Consider the following 26309-nt stretch of genomic DNA (forward strand, 5'->3'; position numbering starts at 1 on the left):
GATCGTGTGCACTTGGGGATGATCGAGGCCACTGTTGTCACCTACACTGAAAAAAATCACCCAAAGTATCAAGAGTAGAATATAATACATTTTAATATATTTGTACTAGTATATATAGGATTACATCATGAGACAACTTGTATTCGGTAATTTTTTCTTTTGAGAGAGAGAGAAAGAGAGAGAGATTGAGTGCTGGGGGAGGGCTGGAGGGAGAGGAGAGAGAATCTTAAGCTGCAAGCTCAGGATGGATCCCAACACAGGGCTCGATCTCACAACCCTATCATGCATGACCTGAGCCGAAACCAAGAGTCGGACACTTAACTGACTGAGCCATTCAGGCACCCTTCAGTAACTCTTTAATATAAAAATAACAAATGATAAATTTAACCTGTGGTCTAAGTACAAAGCTAGGGACGAAGTTCCTGAGAGCTGACAGCTGCCTGAACATTAAGAGACTGAGTGTCTCTGCGGGGACGTAGGTGGGCACAAGTGCAAAACCAGAGGATGGTGTCAAAGGTCATCCTTCCCTGATTGATCATGGAAATCATCTTCAACAGGAAACTGTCCAGGCTCTTTTAAAGCACCTCCCGTGGCTGGGGGACTCATTACTTCTACAGGAGTTGTGTAGCCCAACGACATGGAGGCAAGTGGAGGGGCATGTCCTCACTCCCCCAAGTCCTCACATCGAAGATAGTCCTTTTCTGACTATGAGAACCAGAGAGCGAAGAGATGACCGTGTCATTTTCAGGTGCTCCCTTCATGTTCCGGCCTCCCCTAAGGCAGCAGAGATCTGAAGTTGGGGTGTTTGGGTCTAGAGCTCAGCATTACCGCTTACGAAGTATGAGGCCCTGTTATTTAATTTAATTTCTGAGAGTTTCCATTTTCTCCCCCCATGGCGTTACTGAAAGGACTGAACAATACGTGTGGCAGCCAGGACAGTACCTGGCCCACATGAGGCACGCGATCAGGAAGGGGCAGGAGTTACTGGGGTTGAGACATATGGCTGTTGGCCATGGCACCCGGGGAACTTTGGGGTTTGCAGACAACTGGGCCATGGCCTGCCCAGGACACGGTGTCACAGGAGCACCATGGAGACAGCCCGGGCCTGGAGCCCAGGTTTTCCTTGTGGTGTGACTACGGACAAGTCTCGTGACCCTTCAGAGTCCGTTTCTTCTTTGATAGAGTTAGGGTAAGCCGCATCAGGACTGGGTCTGGCTCTGGTGCTTATTAGCATGTTGTCACAAATAGGACCGTGTCCTCTCATCCAGTCCCAGGGGGAAAGGTAACTGTAACAGAGCCAATTTTGTCATGGAAGGTGGCAGTGGAGGGGCTGAGGAGAAGGCATGGCCCCGACACAGTGGCATTCCTCCCACGAGCAGAGTTACACGCTTCTGGGAGAGGAGGGGGCAGCGTGACCAGGCTTGCGGTCTGGGCGGAATACGCCATCTGACGTAAGATGAGAGGAGCGCCTTTGCCCTTTTGCTTCGTCTCCCCTCTTCAGCTTGCACTAATGAGGCTTACAACTCTCTATATTCTATTCTGGAAGTGAAAAGAAGGTTGAAGGCTAATAATAAGTGGACTCCTGAGAACTCTCCAGTGATTAAGCTACGGTGGGCAGCAGCTGAATGGGTGACAAGCAGAGTGCAGCTTGTGACAGTGCCCCCGGCTCCGGCTCCTCTGCCTTTGGTCCGCGTCCTAGATGCCCACTGAGGGAGAAGAGCAGATGTGAAAGGATGTGTTGGTCTGGGGGAGGGGTAAGAAATTTCTCCGTCTTCTCCAGGGGCTGGGTCCTATCCCACGTCCCTGACTCTGACCTGGCAGCACCAATGAACCCGGTAAGAAGTAAAACCCTTGTATGCCCAGAAAAGTCGTGTCAAAATACCTGATCGTGAAAAACTTCGTGCAGCCTCACGATATTGGGGTGTCCTTCACAAAGCTTCAGAGCTGTGATTTCCTTCTGAGTATTGGCTTCCATCCTGCAGGAGGAAAGCAGTCAGCCTCCACGTACCTACCCCTTCTTCACCAAGTTTTTATGTCTGGATTGTCCCAACCCGAATTTTGTGTTTGTTGACAGTGCGTTCGGAAGGTAACCGTCAAAGTGTCACAGCGAGGTCTCTGTGACAGCAGTGAGTCATCCTAGCCCCACCAGAACAAGTAATGCGTTCTTCCTGAGACAATGATTATTTCTCAGTTAGAAGAGAGCCAGTCCTACGAAGAAATGGATGCCTGGCTTGCCCGACATTTTGGTAACAGGAATATATAATCACGGAGGTAATCTGGAGTTACCGAAACGACGAGCTGGGTCTCAAAGCTACCGGAAAATTGCTAAGTCATTTCAGAAAAAAAGTATTTCAAATCTCTAATTATTAGGAACAGCTACAGCTGCTGAGCACGTCTGATTGCCACAGACAATGTTCTCGAAGGAACATCGAAAGCCCGTCACCCTGTGATTTATGTCTCCAGTGGATATACTTCACCAGCAAACATCTATTAGAGTCAGAAGGATAATGGATGAGCTAATGAACCGAATGGCTACACCCATGGGTGCAAAGCTTTATAGGAAACCACTGATTTTAAAATAAAAATCCTAATTTACAGAATTCACTGACCAGGATGAGTCCATACAAAAGAACGTCACGCACGGTCCTACCTTTTGCTGATTATTTTGACGGCAAACGCTTGGTTACTTTTTTTGTGTGTGCACTTTCGACAAATTGAAAAACTTCCCTCTCCTAGCGGCTTGTCCTTCAGATCCAGGTCATAGTGCTGATAGAACGGGGAGTCCTGATAAGAGACCAACGTCATTTAACTTAATACTAGGAATGCAGAGGGGTAAATGACATGGTGAAGTAAAAAACATTATTAATGTTAATAAATACGCATGGGATACATTTAGAATCTTCTAAGATTCATCTTCCTTTTAGCTGATTTCTACTTTCACCTCTAGAACTTTTTAAGACATCATTTGCTAAGGAGTTCACTGAAATGGATGTGACTAATTCTCTAAGGCAAATATTGCTATTTCCACTTATTCATTTCCTAAAACGGCGTCTTAGTCAAATGGGAAGTCTCTTCCGTTCAGTGGCCTTGACAATGTTAATTAGTGTTGGTATTTAAATCATACCTATGTCATTTAATTAACCACGTCTATACCTTCATCATTGCGCTCCTGGCAACATTGGTCACCCCAGGACGTTCAACTCCCATGTGAAACTGAAGAGGGTCTATGACAGCTGCATTACGCTTGAACAGAATGGAAGGAGCAACAAAGGAATAGCCCTTCAAAAGAAAAGGAAGAGTGAAGAATGAGGATTTGCAATTTTCCAGGTTACCCCAGACAAGATGTAATAATTTTTTTCTAAAATCAAGAAAAAAGACTGAAAAATGTTCACATATGCGTTAGGATGACTCTCATTTTATTTTATTTGTAATCTAAAATGCAAGGTTTTTTCAAATCAATAGAAAAATGCTTTTCAGAAGGAGATAATGCCATCTTCTGGTAGAATTAAACCAACTCAAAATGAAAGGCAGAAACACCTTCCTTTCTATTCTATCCCCAGTATCTGACTCACGGCTGTAATTCTTTCGCTTTGCTGATAAAAGTTCGCATACAAACACAACTAACATCTCAAAAAGGATAAAGTTCAAGGTCTTAACAAAGTGGTCCAAGGGCTCTTGTTTATTATTATTTCAAAGGCTACAGTTAGTTTCTAATTTAGCAATTATTTGGCTCATTATACTTCCGTAGACTAAAAATTTTAAATTGAGTTTTGGAAAAGAAATAAAACCAAATGCCAGAAGGATGTGTTGAACCAAAAGTGGTAGAGTGATAGATAAGTAATCTGTTCAAGCTAGAACATTCACTAGTTCAAAGACCAGTTTTTTTTTTTTAAGGATTTTATTTATTTATTTGACAGACAGAGATCACAAGTAGGCAGAGAGGCAGGCAGAGAGAGAGGAAGGGAAGCAGGCTCCCTGCTGAGCAGAGAAACTGATGCGGGACTCGATCCCAGGACTCTGAGATCATGACCTGAGCCGAAGGCAGCGGCTTAACCCACTGAGCCACCCAGGCGCCCTCAAAGACCAGTTTTTAAACATCTCTGTGCCCAGCTATGTGCTAGATGTTAGTGTCATTGAGGTCCAGAGACACAGCCCAGGTGACCAGATTACACTCATGGGACGGACACTTAATGGCTGTCAAGAAGAGAGTTCTGATGCCATTTAATACAGAGTATTGCAAGTCTGAAGAAGATCTTTTTCTAAGTAGAAAATCTTCTAAATCTTCAGGAGTTGGAAAGCAGTTGACATTATTCACTGAAGATAAAGAATCAGATAACAATTTTTATGAACCGAAGAAAATTTATATGGGTAGAGGTAAGATAAAGCAGTACTGTATTTTTCTGTAAGACAGCCTGAGTGGAAATAAAATTTCAAGTGAAAAATCAGCATGCTTTATATAAAAAAAAACCATGTAAGTAATATCTACTATTTAACAGACCATAAGCTTCAGTTAATAATGGGCAGTATCTATATTTAATAATATAGAGATAATATTGAAGAGATTAGACAATCTTGCTTTTAAGATGCCAAGAACACTGTCATCTGGAAAAATCAATCTTTTTTCCCAGAGCAAAAGCGGCCTGTGTGGGTGAGCGTGGGCCTGGAGATTACCTGGAACAGCCTCTCGGAGCTCTGGGGCACCGCTGCGGGAGAGTAGGTGGGGTCCATCTCCGTGAACTCTTCCGCAAAGTTACTCACGTCTAATTCGTCTCGGATGACAGGCTTAAATGGCGCGGGCACTTTTTTGGCGGCTAAATCATCCCAATTTATTTTCTAAAACAGAGAAAGAAATTTGGTCCAAAGTAGAAACCAACAAAGTTGAAGAATTTTCTGAGAACTGTCTAAGAATAACAAAGACAGACTAGGGTTTTAAGTGGTTGATAGGGAAAGAGCACATATTTCAAACCAATAGTTAAAAAAAAATATATAAATATATTTATATTTATATTAATTTACTATATTTATATATCTATATAAATACATATTTATATATTATGTGTGTATATGTGTATATATAATTTATATATTTCTATGTACATATATTTGTGAACATATATACATATATTATTTGTATACAAATATATATGTGTATATGTATATACATATATATATATATATATATATTTTTTTTTTTTTTCCCCCTCCCTAAGTATGAGCACTTTTCTGACTGCAGTTGATGGCTCCAGCCAATGCTATGTCTGAAAGATGAGATGGCCTTCCATCACTCTGGGGTCTTACTGTGTCCTCTGGGGGGCACCAGGATATCCTAATCCACCCTTAGGGATAACAAAAATTACTTTTGTCCTGACCCTCCTGAGAAAGGTGTGAGGCCAGAACAAAACTGAACTGTAATAAAGGGCTTTTCAATGCTCTATGGGTATGAATATTAATTCTAAAGGAATATTCCTGTTTTCTAGAGGCCATGTTAAGTGGCTCTCGGCCGATACTTGGTTCCCTTCGGGTCATTTGGACAGATTAGAAAATAAACTCACTATAAATCATGTACTTGTTTATGTCTATAAGTATAAATGATACTGTCATACTGATGTAATAATCATTTACACATTTAACTGTATTCTAGCTTTTTAAATACTGCTTGTTCTTTTCCCCAAGGGATAATTGAGCCCTCTTCCCCCCCATGCCAGACACCGACTGCCTGATAAAGGGCTATGTTTTATCTTATTCAAATTCAACTCTGTGCTCTATTTTCTTTGTGGTCCTTCTGTCACTTAAAACAACCTCAGGTATTACTTACTGAATTGAATCCTACAGCTATCCTATTAACATATTTCGTCAAATCGAAGACGTCATCACTAATAGTGAGATACACCATAGTTTTATGTACCAGTAAGAAAGGAAAGTCATCACCAGCTAGAACGGTGATGCTGGCCATTGTCAGATGCATTCCGCTTTCAGAGATGCTTGATGACATTCGGGAAGTTTAATCCACTAACATTAAATGTTTTTATCATGCCCTCTTGTGGAGGTAATGTAGAAAAAAATCACTAGATTACAGATCTTCACGTTTTCCAGTTAAGAGTGGGCTTTAGAGACCATTTAGCGCATCTCCTTTATTTGACCCACATGGAAACTGAAGGCTCAAAGTAAGAACTAACATTTTTCACTTAAACAGTAGCTGGTGGAAGGGCCAGTCTCTTGATTTTCTAGTTAGTAGTGTTCTGTCCTCTGTGTGGCTGTAATGTTTTCCATTACAAGCATATGATTTGTGCTTGGCTATTTATACACACATTAAAAGAAACTTCTAGAGTAAAGGGGTAATTTAAAGAAATATGTTGTTAGCAGGAGAATGGTTGGTGTGTAGAAAATTGAGTGCTATTATGTTCCTCTCTACCTCCTCTCCATTTAGGTCTTTATAAGTTGGAGTCTGGTCTTCCCTAAAGTGTCCTTGTCATTTAAAAAGCAAGGCAATTAAATGACATAAAAGTACTATTCCAAGCTATAGAAAAGGGAAATTTCTCTAATACGAAAGACATACTGTAATATTGACAAATATAGGGAACCACAGAGAAAAAGATCCTAGGCAATATGATTGAGGTATTTTGCTTGAGTATTTCTTGAATTTTACCTTATTGTTAAATTTTGAGCCAGATTTCTCAACAACGTATTTGAAATAGCTTGTTCAAATATTAATCTTTGTAAGCCATGCTAATTTATGAAATGTACACACTGAGAAGTTTATTTTATTCTTAATGTATTTCTGTTATTGAACTTCCATAAGATGTATAGTAATATACTTTTAAATGGGTGACAACTGAGAGACTGATGCTCTTTTTTGAGTACAGAAATACAGAGAAGTAATTCTTATTCTCAACCATTATTTGTTTTTCTATATTTAAAAAACAATAGATGACATAAATAGCAGAGCTTTTTTTTGTTTTGTTATGCTATTTTCATTTGTTTTACTGATAATACTGTAAAAACTCAGTTTGGAGAATAAAATAAAACTTGGGTGGTCCTTTTAAGATTTTATTTATTTATTTGACAGAGAGAGAGATCACAAGTAGGCAGAGAGTCAGGCCGAGAGAGAGGGGGAAGCAGGCTCCCTGCTGAGCAGAGAGCCCCGATGCAGGGCTTGATTCCGGGACCCTGAGATCATGACCTGAGCCGAAGGCAGCAGCTTAATCCACTGAGCCACCCAGGAGCCCCAGGGTGGTCCTTTTAGATCATGAATATTTAGAAGTCATGTTTGTTGAGGTGATGAAATTATTTAAAAGTCATAAGTTCATGGGGCACCTGGGTGGTTCGGTCGGTTAAGCATCCAACTCCTGACTTCAACTCCGGTCCCGGGATGGAGTCCCCAGGTGGGTTCTGCATGGACCACTGAGCATGGAGCCTGCCTGGATTCTCTCTCTCCCTCTCCCCTTCCCGCATCCCATCCCCTGCTTACACATGTATGTGTTCCCACCCTCTCTCTCTCTCTTAAAAAAAAAGAAAAGAAAAAGAAAAAAAAAGTGGTAAGTGCAGGGTTTTAAAAACTGAGGTCATGGTGTCCCAGGTTGACTAGCCAAGTTGACCAACTTAACTTTTGCCCCCAGTTATCTAAAATTTTGGAGGTTTTTTTTGTTGTTGTCACTAAATTGAGCAAACTAAGTGGAGCGGATACATTGCTGCTCTGCAGAATGGCCTCATTAGGCTTTTTCAGGATAAGCAAAAAAGAAAAAAAAAAGACAATTTAATTCTATGTTGCAGTTATGCAACTGAGAAATAGATTTTTTTTTAAAGGTTTTATTTATTTGACACAGAGGTAGAGAATATAAGTAGGCAGAGCAGTAGGCAGTGGGAAAGGGAGAAGCAGGCTCCCCACTGAGCAGAAAGCCCGATGTGGGGCTCGATCCCAGGACCCTAGGATCATGACCTGAGCCGAAGGCAGATGCTTAACTGACTGAGCCACCCAGGTGCCCTTAGATCGATTTTTAATTGTCTGAGATCGATCTTCAGAAAAGAAGGAAAAACGAAATCACTGTCTAGAAGGTGGAACACAGTGGGGGGAACGGCTCATGAACTAAGAAAGATTAAAAAAGCCTCTTCAGTCCATATGCCTAAATTTCAAAATCATAAATAGAAACCAATACTCAGAACTGGAACCAATAAGCATATGGAAGACTGAATGCCATTATGGTCCTCCCCACTCTCACTTCACTTAGGGAGAAAAAGACTACTTAGGTGTCTCCAAGTAGAATTCTGATCCTTGGATTCCTCCAGGGGCCCTGTCATTTTTAAAAAAAGTGCAATGTATGTGAAAATAGGGAGCAAAGATCCCCAAAAGGGACCACGTTCACTCATTTCAGCAAGAATGCCAAGCACTCTGCAAATAGCAGGGCACACAAAACCATCTGTTCAATATATTTCACCTGAAAAAAGAGATGTTCTTTGATTTCATCCGCATCACGTGGGCCACATCCCAATCTTTTCTTGGGATCTTTCATCAAAAGACGCTGAATTAGGTCTTTAGCTAAAGCACTCATTTCTTGAGGATATGGAGGCTCACTTTTTAATATTCTCCTGTAGGCAGATAAAACTTGCTATTAAAACAACCAGACGATGACGTTAGTGACAGTATTCTTAGCAAAACAAGTATCGTGCGACACACTTTGAAATTGAACTATATGTGAAAAATGGAGCAAGAGTATTTAAAATGAGATACCATGAAATCAAATTTCTGAAACTTAAATAAGCAGAAACAAAAAGTGTTGGATCATTTTTCAGTTATAAGTCATTCCTAGTGGGAAGCTGCCATCCCGAATATTTAATTGGAAAAAAAAATGTGAAGGCCTGGGACCTCCTATCTACCGACTCAATTCTGATGAAGATTTCCCAATGGAAACAACTCCTAATAAACTCAAGGAAGTCAATCCAGCCCTCAGATTTGAAAGGACAAAAGCAACTCCAACCATACTGCCTCTCTTCTCCTTCCTTGTGTGCTAGGGAAGAGCAGGGCCCCAGCAGGAAGTGGGAAGGAAGGCCGGCCAAGACAGGGAGAGTCAGAGTCACTTGGACAGGGCTCCACTCCTAATATCTGAACACAGGCACCAGACCTGGGGCTTTTCATAGGATGAGAGCACCTGCTTCATTATCTGCTACTATAAAACAGGCAGGCAAGCCCTATACGAAACTCAAAGAGAATGTCTACTATTTATTATGGAAGGTAAACAATTAAGATAATCAAGTTTCTTGATTATATATTTGAATTTATTCTAAGGTCAAGGAAGAACTCAATCCAACCAAAATGTACCTTTTGCCCCTGTTAAAAGGAAGGTCAATAATGAGAAGGGATGATGAAGGGAACAGATTGAAATTAAGAAGCTTAACACGGTATACATGGAAATAGTTATTCCTTTATTTGGATTTGCAAAAAGATGGCCTGGTATGCATTAAAATATTAGTAACTGTTATGGAATAAAACCAGGTAACACGTTGGTAACAGACAGCACAGCATAGTAAGAACACAGACTCTGGGGCCAGACAGAATTCAGACTCCGGCTGTGTGGCTTACTGGCTGTGTGAGTCTGAGAGGGTTGCTTGACCTCTCTATGCCACGGTTTCCTTAACCTAAAAGTGGGTAAGATGGTGCTTTAATGGGGGAAACAGGAGGAGCAGTGCTTAGCGTTGCCCCTGAACATAGCTCCCGTTCACGCTCCCTCTGGCTGGAAGCAGGGAAATGACCAGTGATTTGGGACTGAAAATTCCAGCAGTGTTGTTCATTTCAAAAGCTAATCCCACTTCTTGCACTCCATGCTGGGGATGAGAGAAAAATGTCAGCAGAACAGGGGAAAAATAAGCAGTGCCCTTTTTTTCTTTTTGATCCTTTAGGATGTGCCCAGGGCTCACAGCTGGTCAGGGCTCTTGGCGTCTGAGAGACTCCTCTCCGCACATCAGGCACAGGTATACCTGACAGAGACACTGGCCGCCCTGTTTCTGAGGGAAGAAGAAACACAGCTTTTCCATTTTCTCCACCTTGAATGTACTTTTTGCAGGCAGGATCTTTTTGGTCCAGGATCAGGCAACAGACATGTTGTTGCTAACATGCGCTTTTGCCGCCTCGGGGGGATGGAAAGAAGTGCCGTGGTGGCCACCGTGGGGAGGTGCTGATCCCGTCTGTCACTCCTCACACCTGAGGCAGTGGCCTTCAGTGGAAGTCGACACGGCGCCAGGCACCGGGGAGAGCAACAGTTGGGCAAATCAGCCGTGGCGGGTTCTTCCACAAAAGGAGGGACATGGAGAGAACAGGGTGGCCCCACTGAGATGCCCGAGTGGAAAGAGGGGCAGAAGGAGACCCCATGCACAACCTGGGGGTGGTGGTCTGGGCATACAAACAGCCTCAGTGGGTGACGGAGGTCGGCGGCAGGTGCCATGGGCCGGGGACTAGAGTTTTCGATCAGGACAAGGCCAGGATCCCATTGGGAAGACACAGAGTAGAAATGTGAAGGGATTTCTAAGAGCAGAGCTGATGCGGGAACATGAAGACTGGCCGATTTTGGGCCCAGAGCCTCGCCTTCCTGAGGGCAGCTCACAGGGCCAGAAGCTGCAGTGGGAGGCCCAGCAGGCCATGGCAGGCATCCACACGGCTCGCAGGAGACAAAGTAGGGGCACTGCAGAAGGAGACACCATGACTTCTTAGGCTTCTTGTCTCGGTACACAGAGTAGCACAGGGTTTCCTTAGTGTGTGGAGAGGTTCTGAAGCCTACAGAGAGCAGGGCCAGGAAGAGGACCAGAAATGGAATGGGTGGGGTGGGGAGGAGAAAGCCCCAGAAGGCTTAAATCTCTTCTCCACCAGAAGATGATCTCGAATTTACCTTCCTCTCGTACTGTTTCCTTGAAATGTACTGGGCTGAGATAAATGTGAAATGACAGTGGGGCCTGGTTCCTGTGAAGTTACCCCTGAGAGGTCTGAGCAGATAGGACTATTTAAAACTCAGAGAACACAAGCTTCTGGGTGTTATCTCTTACCCCAAGGGTGTCCTTGGGTAGGGGTGCGGGCACCCGAAAGCCGTGCACAGGGGAGTTTTAATATACACTTCCTGTGCTGAGCTTCCCCTGCTGGCGTGGTTTACACCACCCAGTTGGTCTAACCACTAATGGCTGAGTGTGTTCTCTGTGGGCTGGGAAGCCAGGGTGAGGTGACTGGAAAGACCACTGATCAAGAGGTATTTGATGCTGTATCTATGAAAGCTAAGTAAACCTGGTGCCAGATTCCAGCCCACTGTGACCTGTGAGCATGAATGCCAATCCGAAGGCCAGACCAATGCAGCTGCACAGCATGTGCACTGAGGAAATGGGGGATGCAGGTGGAGGATGCTGGTTCTAGCCGGCACTGGTTGTGACCATCCTAGAACACCCAGCAACAAGGACAGGGAGACGTTGTTCAGGTGTTGCTGCCATTTTACCTTCAAATGTGCTTATTTCTGAACTGGCAGTAGCCAAGAGCTCTTTCTTTTTAGCTTCAAAGGGGATCTGGGAAACTCCATAAATGAACTGCCATGGAGTAGGGCCCAAATAAACCGTAGAGCTCTCTGTGAAATCACAACAGGTCCCGAGTTGATATATCATGTCAAACACTTCTTGTGTTTGTTATCGTTTAATCCATACAATAATCCTACCAAAGGCAGTGAATATTATCCCTGCTTTAAAGATGAGGCAAGATTCCCTTCAAATAAAGCAAGAAATATACATACCAATTAAAATTTTAAGCAGGTGTTTTTAGAACATAGATGATTTAATATTTTTTCCAAGCATAAGCAAGTAACACAGCTAAGAAGATCTTGAAAAACAAAATAATTGGGAAGGATTCTACATGTTAACTACAAATTAAAAAGTATTAGAAAACAAAACCATAATACTGAGGTGCTAGCAAAACAAATCAACAGCCAAATCAAATGAACAGAAGAGATGACTTGAAAAGCATCCAGGCACATACACAAACTTACACTGTTTTTGAAAAGGGACCAGCCAACATAGGAAATGCCACACTGTTCAACAAATGTGCTGGGGAAATCAGCTATTTGTGAAATAGTGAAACAAAGCAAGATCTTTGCCTTATAATACAACCTTATAATACAACCAATAAACTCCAAATGGATAGTGGAATTACATGGAAAAAGAAAAATTAAATAAAATTAAAATCCAAAATATAAAAATGAATATACAATTTCTTTCTATTCAGGAATGTTAAGTTTTTGAAAACCTCTGTGGTAAAAGAAATTTGTAACTGATCAGCTTAAGAATATATGGGTTACAGGGTGTGAACACCAAGATTAGAATTAAAACTATGATGGGGTGCAAGATGGATGGACGGCAGACACAGAACAAGCAAGGATTGTCCAGCAGTCACAGTAGAATCATGATGGAAGCAGGTAGGCAGGTGTCCACTCTAACAGATGTGATATTTTCATAATAAACTATGGTGGAAACAGTGAGCCTATGAAACATGGTGCGTGCTTCATATGTTTACTAAAACATAACCATAAGAACTGTCTCAGCAATGGTATTAGGACGATGGGCAAGGCTCACTTGTCCTCCCCTAAGGTCTGCTCAAGTGTCACCTTATCAGAGCATCTTTCTCTAACCATCCAGACAAAATACCCATCTTCTTCATCACTGTCCTTTCTTTTTGCTTCATGAAATTTAAAGACTATTATATATTTATTTGTCAATTAATTATCTCTCCCAACTAAAATGTAAGCTTTGAGGTAGGAGGGATTCCTTTTTGTTTTTTAATAGCAGTTTTTAGGATGCCTGGGTGGCTCAGTTGGTTGGGTGTCTACCTTTGGCTTGGGTAATGATCCAGGGGCCCTGGGATTGAGTCCCATGTTGGGCTCCTTGCTCAGCGGGGAGCCTAATTCTCCCTCTGCCTGCTGCTCCCCCTGCTTGTACTTTCTCTCTCTCTCTCTCTGACAAATAAATAAAATCTTAAAAATTTAAAAAAAAAAAGGCAACTTTGTTCACTGCTTTTTTCCTGGGGCCTAGAGCACTGCTTAGCACTCACTAAGTCCTTAACTAATATTTCCTGAGTGAATAAATGTCTGATTATTTTCCATTCGTGATACCTTGCTCACTCAGGATCTTTCTTCCTCAGCTGCCACAGAGGCCTGCAGATAACATTTTTGCATTCTTGCATACCTTCTCTTGGGTTGTTTATTTCTATTTGCCCTCCTTTTCAAAGTTCACAATCTTTCCTATTTCATAACTTAATATTGTTGATTCTCACTTCCTGGTTCCCATGTGGTTCCAGAATTACAAAGTTACTTATCTGCCTGCCTGAGTTGGGAGGAGTTTCCAGCCAACTTCATTTACTCTAAATAGTTAAGGATATCATGGTATATCTATTCAATGGTTATGTCATATGGTGATTGTAAAATTATGTTTACAGAGAGCCTATAATTGGAGAATGCATGTAACTTTAAGCAAAAACTGGGAAAGAGGAACTTGTAGGTCCTAGTATGAGCACAATATATCCAAGTGTCAGCAATATTTGTCTCTGGGGGTGAATATGCACATTTTACACTATATGCACACTTCTTACTAGAGTGTACATTAATTTTAGAATAGGAGCAATAAAATGAACTTCATTTACAAGATTAGAGATGCACAGAGAACAGCACACAAGCATGGCCAGGCCAGAAGACTTGAATCTCCCCTGAGCGGGCCCCTGTGGCTATTTCCCACCATCTCAAAGGCCTTTTCCACCTGCAGCCTTCACAAACCTTGTCAGTCCCCCAGCCCATGTGATCTCGCCATCCTGAATGGCTGCTTCCTTGACACCCCCAGTGCCCATGGGTCTGCGCCGCCTTGTACGTCAATGGCATAGTCATCTTACCACTCAACTATTTTTCAGAACTCCCTGGTGTTATGGACTGTCCTCTGTTTACTGCCTATCTTCCCAGGCAGTATGTAAGTTTTCCTAGGACAACAACTCTGCCTGTATATTTCTCTTCGGCCTTACGAGGTAAAAATGACTCAGTACATATTCTAGGCATTAATAAACTCAGTACTCCCCTTGTCTGTGGGCCAGCACTTCCCAATCCCTTACGGGCAATAAGCACCCACCTCACTAGGAAAGAAAACAGCAGCACAGAATCAAATGTAAGCTCCGGGAGAGCATGAAGCAACTTTCCAGGGGTCACTTCGTACTTGACCCCACTCCCAGCTCAAGTCCTTAAGCAAGATAACCTCAGTTTCTGCATCTATAAGAAAGGCACACAGAGCTACCTGTTTTCCAGGGTCATAATGGTTCCAGGAAATGAGGGGAGAGATTCCTCGGCGCAGACAGAGACTGGCACACAGCTGCGCCCGGGTGAGTCTTGCCCTCAGTGAGGCTAGTCCCCAGGAGTGTGCCTGCTCCGAGAGGCTGGCTGCCCAGAGCGGACACTTCCCTTTGGCTGTCACTGCGTTTCTCCTTGACCCACCTACCCTGTATTTCCCTAGACCTTGCCAGTAAGAATCATCAAATGAGATTCTTTATCTATTCCTGCAAAATCTGTAACTCTACTCAAACTCTCAGCCAGTAACTCCTGGGAGCCCCAGGGCACGTCTCATGTGCACTATAAATACTCTTCTTCACACTCACATCTCATCATCTCATTTCCTTCTTTTGCTTCATGAACTACCTAAGGGGCGCTCACTCCTGCCGTGGCATCTGGTGCACAAGAGAGAACATTCCTGTTCCTTGGGAGGTTCGGGGAAGTGAAGACGTGTGCACGAGCTTATAAAGACTTTGGTAAAAGAGCTTTCTTTTCTTTTCAACACATAGCATCTTCTCCCTAAAAGTGATGGATATGACTATGACCTACATTTGCCTCCCAGCCCAGTGGCTAAGGCCTCTGAGAACAGCTGCTCTGGCGGGGCTCCTCTCCTTTGCACTCTCGTAGGCCTGGCAGGTCTACCAGACCGGCTTGTCAGACATGCCTGCACGTGTCTAAGTCACAGTGTGGGTGCGGTCTGGGCCAAAGCTGGGACCCCACTACACTGACTATGGTTTTTGTTGGCAGACCTCATCCCTGTCCCTCTTCCTTTTCGCTCTTTTCTGTGACCCAGACAATGCTCACGAAGCTTTTACTTCACACACTCCACTATCTCTATTAGGGCAACTTTCTTTGGGACACCTAGGTGGCTCAGCTGTTTAAGCATCTGCCTTCGGCTTGAGTTATGATCCCCGCCCATGAGTCTGGCATCAGGGTCCCTGCTTAGCAGGGAGCCTGCTTCTCCCTCTGCCTACTGCTCCCCCTGCTTGTGCTCTCTCTTTCTCTCTCTCTCTGACAAATAAATAAAATCTTAAAAAAAGAAAAACAAAAAACCCCCAACAGAGCACCTTTCCTTAATGGGCAAGACAGAAGGAATAGGAGAGGATGGAGAAACCACCCTTCGGGGGTTCCCTGGGACCAAGAGGTTACATGTGACAACAAACGGAGGCAGTACTGAGTCAAGAGTGGAGTGAGATGCAAAGAATTTCAAAGAGGCTGCTGAAGGGAGAAGAGCCCGAGTCAGAGCAAAGAGCTAGAGCCAAGATTATCCACCAAAAGGAAGAGGCTCTCCTGGGGAGGCCGCAGAGAAGCACAGGCTTGTAAAGAACAGTGAGATTGGGCGCCTGGGTGGCTCAGTGGGTTAAAGCCTCTGCCTTCGGCTCAGGTCATGATCCCAGGGTCCTGGGATCGAGCCCCGCATTGGGCTCTCTGCTCAGCGGGGAGCCTGCTTCCTCTCTCTCTCTCTCTGCCCATGTCTCTGCCTGCTTGTGATCTCTGTCAAATAAATAAATAAAATCTTAAAAAAAAAAATAACAGTGAGATTACTCCAGATGGAACTAATGACCGAGTCATGAATGCCAAAGGCCACCTCCACAGCCTCTCCCAGTACGAATGAGGCTGACGCTTTCGACTTCAAGTTGATGGGACCCGCGGGGGAACTGGCCAAAGGGGTGATTGGTTTGGGGGAGGGAGGCACTGAAGGGCCTACACAGGGCCTCACAGGAACAACAGAATGCCGGGGCTCGGGGAGCACTGACAGACTGACAAGGAGCACCCCAAATGCTAGCTATTCTAGCGCTGCCGACGGGCCCTCCCTGTGGCTGGAAGGATTATTCCTGTGTCTTATTCAGGGCTCTGAACAGTCTTCGGAGGCCATAACACAGTACGACTCAGCTCCATCCCCACCTGTGATGCAGAGGAAGCAGGAATAAACCCAGCTAAAGGATGCTGAAAGGAAGTAAGATAGAAATCGGAGAAACGTGAGTATGGAGGGCAGGGTCATTTCCACCCTGCTCCTCTCCTTGCCACACCCCTCCCACCACGGGACTCGACCCTGCAGTGGCTGCAGGTGTAACGAGTGAAAAAAACATCCAGAAACACAGATACCACTAACGGGTACACAAGTACCTAAAATGAGGAGGAAAAGAAAAAAATCAGTGGCACATTGGGAATCAAGAAGTCTTTATAAAATATGCTGATTAAGGATTTTATCATGAAAATGTAAGAAAGATATGAAAGCCAAGGGTTTGAAAAAATGATCTCTTAGAACAGGGTAAGAAATAATGATGCTTGTTCTAGTTATTCTATGCATAACTCTAAAAGCAAGACATCTATAAGCAGAGGATTTTAAAAAATAGAAATGAGTTCATTCAAGGTGTTACTGACTAATCAACATGGTTAGAATAAAATAATCCAACAGAATCACTATTTTAATTTTGCTTTAGAAAACTATAGTACGACACACAAAATCCGTGTACTATAGTAATTACCTAAAGAGAGATACTCCTTGGGAGGACAGTTACCTAACCCAGAGGTCAGCAAACATTTTCTAAGGATGGTCTCCTTATATTCCCAGTAATCCCCTTTCTTCCCTTCAGGTGTGCACAGAACCTAGTGACTTTTTTTTCAAGGTTTATTTAATTATTATTTTAGAGAGAGGAAGAGAGCACGAGCAGGAGGAACAGAGAGAGAATCTCAAAGCAGACTCTGTGCTGAGTGTGGAACCCAGTGCTGGGCTCCATCTTGCAACCTTGAGACCACGACCTGAGCCGAAACCAAGAGTTGGATGCTTAACCAATGGAGCCACCCAGGCTCCCTGACCTAGTGACTTTCTTATAAACAGTATTGTCTGTAAAGGAGACAGGATGCCACTTTCACGATTAGATTACAAAAGAGTTCAGCCTCCCGGAGACTTTTCATTCCCTTCCAGCCTGCACGCTTTGAGGAAGCAAGCGGCCAAGTCAGAGAGGACCATGGTCCAATGGCCCAGAGGAGTGGAATCTGCCAACAACCACATGTGCTGGGAAGCAGATCTTTTCCCAGGTGAGCCTTGAGAGAACTACAGTCCAGCCAGCATTCTGATTACAGCCTGTTAGTGACCCGGAAGTAGAAGGTATAGCTAAGTTTCCTCATCCACGGAAACTCTGAGAGAGTTAATGCATGTTGTTTTAAGCCACTGAATTTTGAGGCGGTTACTTAGCAATAGATAAGGGATAACTGATATAAGGCCAGACAATAAATACTTCAGGCTTTGTAAGCTGTGCAGTCTTTGGGGCAATTACTCACCTCCGCTGCAGTGGCCCCCAGAGCAGCCAGAGATCATACTCTGATGAAGGAGCATGGCTGTGTTCTACTAAAATTTTACTGATGGGCAGTGAAACTCAAATTCCATACAATATGCACATGTCATAAAATAGTGTCCATCTTTTGACTTTTTCAACCACTCAAGACCGTAAAAACCATTCAGAGCTCATAGGCCATACAGACACAGGCAGCGGAATGGATCTGGCTGGTTGTAGTTTTGCTAACCCCTGACCTAAATTGTACCACAAGTATTATTACTATTTTGATAAGACTGAGACCTGAATTTCTATAACATTATGCTTATCATAGTACAATGAGACACATTCACAAAACATATTTTACTGATGGGTTGTGAAATGCCAAATGAACATCTCATGGCAAGTATTCTCGACATTTCAGAGTCAGAGAAAGCAAGGCAAAGAAACAACGCTGTCAGAGATGACAGGAGAATGGCGCACAGACTCTCTATATCCTGATTCCCAGGTGAGGACACAGGATTCAACTACCATGGGTTACAAAGCCCCAGGCTGGTGAAGGATGACACCTTCCCACACAGCAGTAATCCAGAGCCTAAAAAGAAGGGGTTCTTCACAGAAAGGGAATCAAAGCTAGTGGGAGACAGACAAGTAAGAAAAGCACGCTATGTACATGAGATAAAAGTAAGATCCAAGCCCCGAAAAGCTAATGAAAGCTTTATCGTAGGTAAAACTATCTTCAAATCTCTAAAGCAACATCTGGAAGAAGCAGAACTCATGTATGTTCTTTAGAGGATGGGACAGCATTGACATGCAGAGGTTAGAGGAAGCAGATTTCAGCTCACGTTAAGGGAGGCAAGATTTTATACAAATGAAGTTGTTCAGTAATGGAAGGGGCTTCCCTGAAAATACCTCACATGACTGTGCCATCTGCTCAGTGACGGCACTCACCCGGAAGGGAGAGGACCACCGGGACCCCGCTGAAGGGATTCGTACAGCAGGGAGAACATTTTCCTCTCTTTCTAAATTCTTACTGGGTTTTAGATTTGATATACCAGAAAAACATTCTTGTTCTGGTTTCAGGCTACCCACAAACAGTTCCAGGCAGGTAGATAACTTGGATTAGATGCTATTTTGAAGCAGCTCAGGTAAAAGCTTGAGGAAGGATGCAGCATTCAGGGACAAGCACCAACATGAAGGAAGAATTCAATGATGAAAAAAGCCCTTGGCTAATTAAGACAGGGGACAAGAGAATGATACATTTATCAGAATGGTGCATTTCTTTTTCACTTTTTAAATTTATGGGTTTTTTGTTTTTAATTGCAGGAGAACTGACACAATGTTACATTAGTTTGGGGTGTGCAGCGTAGGGATTAGCAAGTCTGCATGCTGTGCTCTGCTCACCCCAAGTGTGGTGACCTGTGTCACCACCCACTATAACGGCACTGCTGACCATATTCCCTGCGCTGTACCTTTTATCCCCATGACTTATTCACTGATCACTGGAAGTCTGTATCTCTCAGTTCCCTTCATTTGTTTTGCCCATTCTACATGCCCCCCCCCCACCAGTTTGTTTTCTGTATTTATGGGTCTGTTTCTGCTTTTTTTTGTTTGCTTGTTTAGCTTTTTAGATTCCATATATAAGTGAAACCATTTGTCTTTCTCTGTTTGATTTATTTCACATAGCATAATGCGTCTAGGTCCATCCGTGTTGTCGCAAATGACAAAGATCTCATCCTCTTTTATGGCTGAGTAATAGCCCACTGTATATATATCGAATGGTGCATATTGTTAAAAGAACAGACTAGGAAAGACTTTCCACCAGGGAAGACAATCAGAATCACTACCTTGAAAGAAAAAGGTAGTGTAGGATAACTTAATTATTATACTGCCAGAAATTTCAGTAACAACCAAAACCCAAAAACCATGAAACCATAGGTTAACAATAAGCTTTAAAGAAAATTATTAACAACATGACAAAATGGATAATTAGTTCATTAAAGGACAAGATCCTATTTAAGTTCTTGAAAAATATGTCCTAGTTTTAAGATTTTAGACATACTGATTCATGCTCTTCTTCTTTCTCAAACCAGAATGACAAATGATTGATCTAAGGGCAATAAAGGCAATTTAAATTTGACCATCGCTTGGTTTAGAATACTCCTGCCTCCATAATCAGCAACATACTACCTCCCTGCAGGTAGTCCCAGGAAGGCAAAGAAAACTATAAGAAGAAGATGGCTTGTGGATGTGGACTCACAGAGGGGGAAATCAGTCAGAGGCGGCACTATTTCATGCTGTCAGGTTAAGGCTGCCTTTCGCATCTGTCACCACGACAGGTAGGACCTTGCAAAGGGACCCAAGGTCATGGGTCAAAGGCACCCTTGGCCATGACCAAGGTTTCCTATAATTCTGAGGCATTTTCAAACTGTTAAGAGACCCATGTAAAATAAGCAGAGTCATGAAAACATTTTAAATTAATGACTTTAACTATGATTTTAACAAATCTTACTGATCCCTTTGGAATGAAATGAACTGGAATAGTGAGAAATTATTTCCTCACTCATCTGTCTTGTAATGGGTATGTTCAGAAAAATTTAGCAGTTTTATTAAGGTAAAACTGATGCACAGTAGACTTCCCACACACAAACATAGGCTTTGGTAAGTTCTGACAGATGTACACGCCTGTGAAATCATTGCCACAACCAAAGAAAGGAACATAGCCAACCACCCTCCAAAGGTTCCTGGTGTCCCGTTGTTACCTCCTCTGCCCTCTCCCAGTCAACTAACTGCGCTTCAGTTAATTCTCACACTTGAGACAGTTATATACCCCAGAACCTCTAGAATGAAGGGGAAGGTGGGGCGCCTTAAGGAAGGACTCTGAAGCTTTATATTGTGCATCTTTCTCCCAGCCTTCCCCGAAGGGGCCTACAGCTTTTTATCAGAAGAACTGTTTATTGGCAAAGAGGAATTGACCAGACTTTCTGGGGACTATTGGACTCTGGCTCTGAACGGACACTAATTCCGGGAGACCCCAAACATCACTGTGGCACACCAGAATCGGGGCTTATGGAGGTCAGGTGACCAATGGGAGTTTCAGCTCCATCTCAGGGTGGTTTCAGTGGGTCCCTGACGCCATCCTGTGGTTACGTCACCAGTTCCAGAATGTGTAATTGGGAGAGACATATTTAGCAGCAGGCACAATCCCCCCATTGGTTCCCTGACCTGTGGGGGGAAGACAATTATAGTGGAAAAGGCAAAATGGAAGCCATTAGAACTGCCTCTACCTAGGAAAATCGTAAAACCCAAAGTAATATGGCATTCCTGGGGATTTGCAGAGATTAGTGCCATCAGAGACTTGAAAGAGGTAGGAGTGTTGACCCCCACCCACTCCTCACCCATTTGGCCTGTGCAGAAGACAGACGGATCTTGGAGAGGACACTGGAGTATTGTCAACTGAACCAGCTGGACTTCAACAGCAGAGCTCTACCAGATGTGGTTTCGTTGCTTGAGCAAATTCACAGCCCCCCACCCCCACCCCATGCAGCTTTCATGTGCCATATGCCTTTCTCTCCACCACTGACTATAAGGCCCACCAGAAGGACTTGCATTCAGCTAGCAAGGCCAGCAATGTGCCCTTACTGTCCTACCTCAAGGGTACATCAACTCTCCAGCCCTACATCCTAATGTAGTTTTCAAGGTTCCTGATCACCTTTCTCTTCTGTATCACACTGATCTGTTATATTGATGACCTTATGCTGGTTGGACCCAGTGAGCAAGTAGCAGCAACTACTCTAGACTGATTGGGAAGACAGATGGATGTCAGAGGGTGGAAAATAAATTGAGTCAAAATTTAGGGACCTTCTAGATTAGTGATTTCTAGGGGTCTGGGGGTATGGGGCATGTCCAAGGTAAAGGATAAGTTGTTGCATCTGGCCCCTCCTACACCTAAAAAAGAGGCACAATGCCTAGTGGGTCTCTTTAGATTTTGGAGGTAACATATTCCTCTTTTGGGAGTAGGACTCCAGTCTGTTTCCCAAGTAACCCGAGCAGCTGCCATTGAGTGGGGCCCAAAACAAGAGACAGGTCTGTAACAGGTTCAGGTCAAGCTGCTCTGCCCTCGGGTCATATGTTCCAGCAGATTCGACAGTGCCTGAGGTGTCAGTGGGAGACAGGGAACCTCTAGCAGGCCCCTTGGGATCTTGGAGCAAAACCCTGTCATCTTCTGCAGATAACTACTCCCCTTTTGAGAAATAGCTCTTGGTCTGCTACTGGGCCTAAACAGAGACTGAACACTTCTATGAGACCTGAGATGCCTGTCATACATTGGGTGACATCTGATCCATCAGCAGCACTCCCTCATCAGATGGGAGGTAGGAGACACGAAATGGGGCCTGAGCAGGTCCTAAAGGTACAAGTTACATGCACCAGCGCCCCAGATGCCCACTCTCCCCACTCCTGCTCCAACGTCTTCTCTCTCTGAGCCTGCATCTATGAAGCCACGGGTGGTTCCTATGATAGCTGACAGAGGAAGAGAAGGCTCAGGCCTCATTTACAGAGAGTTCTGCGTGATACGTAGGCACCACCGGCAAGTGGACAGTTGCAGCACTATAAGCTCCCTTCTGGCACATCCCTGAGGACGTGGTGAAGGGAAATCTTCCCAGCAGGCACGACTTGGATCAGTGACCTGGATGTTCACTTTGCTTGGAAGGAGAAATGGCCAGATGTGCAATTTTATACAGACTCATGAGCAGTGGCCAATGGTTTTGCTGGATGGTCAGGGACTTGGAAGAAGTAAGATCAGAATATTGGTGACAAGGAAGTCTGGTTGACAACGATATATGAGTAAGAGAGGTATATGGATAAGTCTCTTTGAATGGGGAGAAAAAATGGAGAGATATTTGTGTCCCATGAGAATGGTCACCAAAGGGTGACCTCAGCAGGGAGGATGTTAATAAATCAAGTAAATAGGATGATCTTCTGTAGATAATCAATCAGTTTCTTTCTCCAGTCAACCCTATCATGCTGGGCCATGAACATAGTGGCCATGGTGGTAAGGAAGGAGGTTATGTGCGGGCCCAGCAGCATGGATTTTCCCTCACCAAGACGGACCTGGCTACGGCTCTTGCTGAGTGCCCAATCTGCCTGCAGCAGAGACCACCACTGAGTGCCCAATATGGCACCAATCCCCAGGGTGGTCAGCCGGTTATATGGTGGCAGGCTGATTACATGGGACTGCTTCCATTACAGAAGGAGCAATGTTTCATCCTACCTGGAATAGATGCTTGCCACAGATACGGATTTACTTTCCCTGCAGATTACCATCTGAGGACTTACAAAATGCTTTATGCACAGTCATGGTATTCTACACAGCATGGCTTCTAATCAAGAAACTCACTTCACAGCAAAAGAAGTGTACAGTGGGCCCATGCTCATGGAATTCACTGGTCTTACCAAGCTCTCCACCATCTTGAAGCAGCTGGTGTGATAGGACAGTGGAACAGCTAGGTGGCACTATGTCGCAGGGCTCTGGCAAGGTTCTGCAGAAGGCTGTAAATGCTCTGAATCCACATCCAATACATGGTGCTGTTTCTTCCATACCAGGATTCATGGACCCAGGAATCATGGGGTGGAACTGGGAATGGCACCACTCACTATTACTCCCAAGTGACTCACTGGCAAAATGTTTGCTTCCTATTCCGCTGACTTTTTGCTCTGCTAGCCTAGAGGTTTAGTTCTAGGAAAAGGAATGCTTCCACCAAGAGACACGCAATGAATGATTGCATTGAGCTAGAAATGAAGATAGCCGCCCAGCTACTTTGGGCTCCTTGTGCCTCTAAATCAATTAGCAAAAAAGGGATTTCTGGAGCAGCTGGGGGGATCGATCCTCACTACCAAGGGGAAACTAGACTACTACTGCACAATGAAAGTAAGGAAGAGTGTCTGAAATACAGGAGATCTCTTAGGGTATCTATTAGTATTACCGTGCCCTGTGACTAAGGTCAACTGAAAACTGTAACAACCCAATCTAGGCAGAAGTACTAAAGGCCAAGATTCTTTAGGAATGACTGTCTGGGTCACCCACAAGGTACTTGCTGAAGACAAAGGGAATACATAGTGGGTAGTGGAAGAAAGTAGTTATAAATACCACCTATGATCCCATAACCAATTACAAAAATTGCTCTATTTCCTCATTTTGTTATGAATATATATCTGTGTAGGAATATATGTGCATAAATAATTTTAATATAGATGTTACAATATGTCTTTGTTGTCTTTCTTATCATTCGTTTTTCATGTGATATAAGATGCACTGGCTTTTTATTTAAGAACTGTTAATTTTTATCATAGTATCTAAGTTATGAGAGTTCAAGAAGAGCAAACATCACTTAAGGATTTTATGTAGGGAGTTTGTGGGTTTTCCATTGTCTGTAGGATAGCTGTATCACGTTTGGTGGAATTATGACTGCGTTTTTGTCTTTATTTGGAGATTCAGTTCAGTTTAAGGAGATGTGCATGGCTGCCGAATTGAACAGGGGTGGACTTGTGATGGTTAATTTGAAGTGTCACTAGACAGGGCTACAGGTTGCCCCAATTTAACACTGCTATGTGTGTCTGTGAGGGTGATTCTCAATGAAACTAGCATCTGACTTGGACACAGTAAAGGAGAATCCTCTCCCCAGTGTGGGTGGGCAGCAACCAATCCCTCGTGAACCTGAGTAGGGAAAAAAAAAAAAAAAAGGCAGAGGAAGAAAGAATTCAGCCCCTCGCTGCCTGCCTAACACAGGATGCTGGTCTTCTGCCACTGGACTGGGATTTACACCCACAGGATCCTCTTATTCTCAGGATGGGGTCTCCAGCTTGCAGAGAGCAGCTCGTGCAACTTCTCAGCCTCCATAATCATGTGAGCTGATTCCTTATAATACATCTCCATATATATAAAGAGAGAGAGAGAGAGAAAGAAAGAGAGAGAGAGACCCTAATGGTTTTGGTCCTCCGGAGAACCTTGACAATTAGGTTCTCTGGCAGCCACTCCAGTGAGTACACAATGGCATCTCATGTGCTTTAGTCTGCATTTCCCTTAAGACTAATGATGTTGGTCATCTTTTCATGTGCTTATTTGCCGCTCATCTATCTTCTCTGGGGAACTGTTAAGATCTTTTGCCCATTTTTCAGAACAGAGGGGTTTCTTTCCCCTTGAGTTTTGAGAGTTCCTTATGTATTCTGGACACCAGTCGTCTATCAGATGCAAGAGTTGTCATTTTCTCCCAGTCTGGGGCTTGTCTTTCCACTCTTCTGGTTTCCTTCAAGCAGCACACGTATAGAATTCTGATGAAGTCCAATTTATCAGTGTTTCTTTTATGGACTGCACTTTTTGTGTCCTGTCTAAGAAATCTTTGTCTAATCCAAGGTCACAAAGATTTTCCTTTATGTTTTCTTCCAGAAATGTTGTGGTTTTAGATTTTACATTTAGGCCTATGGCCTATTTTTAATTTTTCTATAAAGTGCAAAGTATTTATTGAAGTTCATTTTTTCCCCATATGATAGCCAATGGTTCTAGCATTTGTTGAAAAGACTATCTTTCCTCCACCAAACTGACTTTGCACCTTTGTAAAAACAAAACAAAACAAAAAACAAAACACAGCACAGTTGTCTATATCTGTGTGGTTCTGTTTCTGGACTCTTTATTCTAGTTCACTGAAGAATATGAATATGAATATGAACAACACAGTGTTTTAATTATTGTAGCTTATAAGCCCTGGAATCAACTTTGGTCTACTTTGTCAAAGGTGATTTGGCTATTCTACGTCTTCTACGTACCTCTATGAATTTTACGTTGTCAACGTCTACGGAAACAAACAAAGAAACAAAAACCCAAAAACATCCTGCTGGCATCGTGACTGTGACCAATCTACAGATCAGTTTAGAGGAATAACATCTGAACTAGACTGAACAGCTCCCTCCCTCACGAGTGCTTACCAATACTTCACTGACTACCCAAGGGGAACCTTCTGCAAGTCTCTGGCCATCTCTCTGACTCTGCCCTATGAACTCTAGCTGCCCGGTCCTCCTGGAGTCAGTTCCCTGTCTTCAGCTCTGCCTGGGCCTCCCCTCCCTGGGCTGCAGCCTGGATACTCTCTCAAGGCGGTAAGCTGGGCAATCAGAGGGCTCACCTCGTTTATTTTCCGTCTCTCTGTGTTCACTGTCCTTCACTGCTAGATGCTCAATGTCTTCGAGAGTGCTGTTTCATATATTTTGCCCATTTAAAAAATTGTTTCAGGCAGGAAAGTAAATCCGGTCCCTGTTATTCCATCTTGGTGGAAGTCTCAATTTTAATTTTTAATGTCAAATCTGTTCTCAAAGTTATGAAATTCAAGTAAAAACAGGACAAAAACATAACTAGTAATTAGTATAATGTTTTATCACTGTGCGTTTATTTGTTCATTCATCCATTTCATTCCAAAAATATTTATTGAATTCTGCACAGTAAGCACTGTGCTGGCACAGGAGCAGACAGTCCTGAAGATCAAAGCCAGACATGCCCCTTGCTCTCAAAGCTTACAATCTAGTGGGACAGACAGACATTAATCCAATAACTATGAACACATATGTCACACTGTGATTGTGGCAGCTGCTATGAAGAAAAGAACAGAACAATGCTACTAGGGTAACCTACAGGAGGGTAATTTTATGGTACTTGTTTCTATTGAGC

The 26309-nt window shown here is 43.5% G+C and overlaps 1 protein-coding gene across 7 annotated transcripts in view; it reads right to left on the minus strand.

Moving 5' to 3' along the window:
* Positions 1-26309, minus strand: part of RPS6KA5 (ribosomal protein S6 kinase A5) — a 186403-nt gene that overhangs the window by 19325 nt on the left and 140769 nt on the right. For 6 of the 7 annotated variants that reach the window (XM_032878629.1, XM_032878630.1, XM_032878632.1 and 3 more), the window contains 5 exons: positions 8433-8583; positions 4672-4833; positions 3154-3279; positions 2651-2784; positions 1883-1976 (listed from right to left, as the gene is read on the minus strand). In XM_032878629.1, coding sequence (XP_032734520.1) covers positions 1883-1976; positions 2651-2784; positions 3154-3279; positions 4672-4833; positions 8433-8583 — 667 coding nt within the window. Of the gene's footprint in view, positions 1-1882; positions 1977-2650; positions 2785-3153; positions 3280-4671; positions 4834-8432; positions 8584-25770; positions 25906-26309 lie in introns of those variants that run through there. The other variant, XM_032878636.1, reaches the window with a different exon arrangement.

The sequence above is a fragment of the Lontra canadensis genome, unplaced genomic scaffold (genome assembly GCF_010015895.1).
Source record: "Lontra canadensis isolate GAN:19392208 unplaced genomic scaffold, GSC_riverotter_1.0 scaffold64, whole genome shotgun sequence".
Lineage (NCBI taxonomy): Eukaryota > Metazoa > Chordata > Mammalia > Carnivora > Mustelidae > Lontra > Lontra canadensis.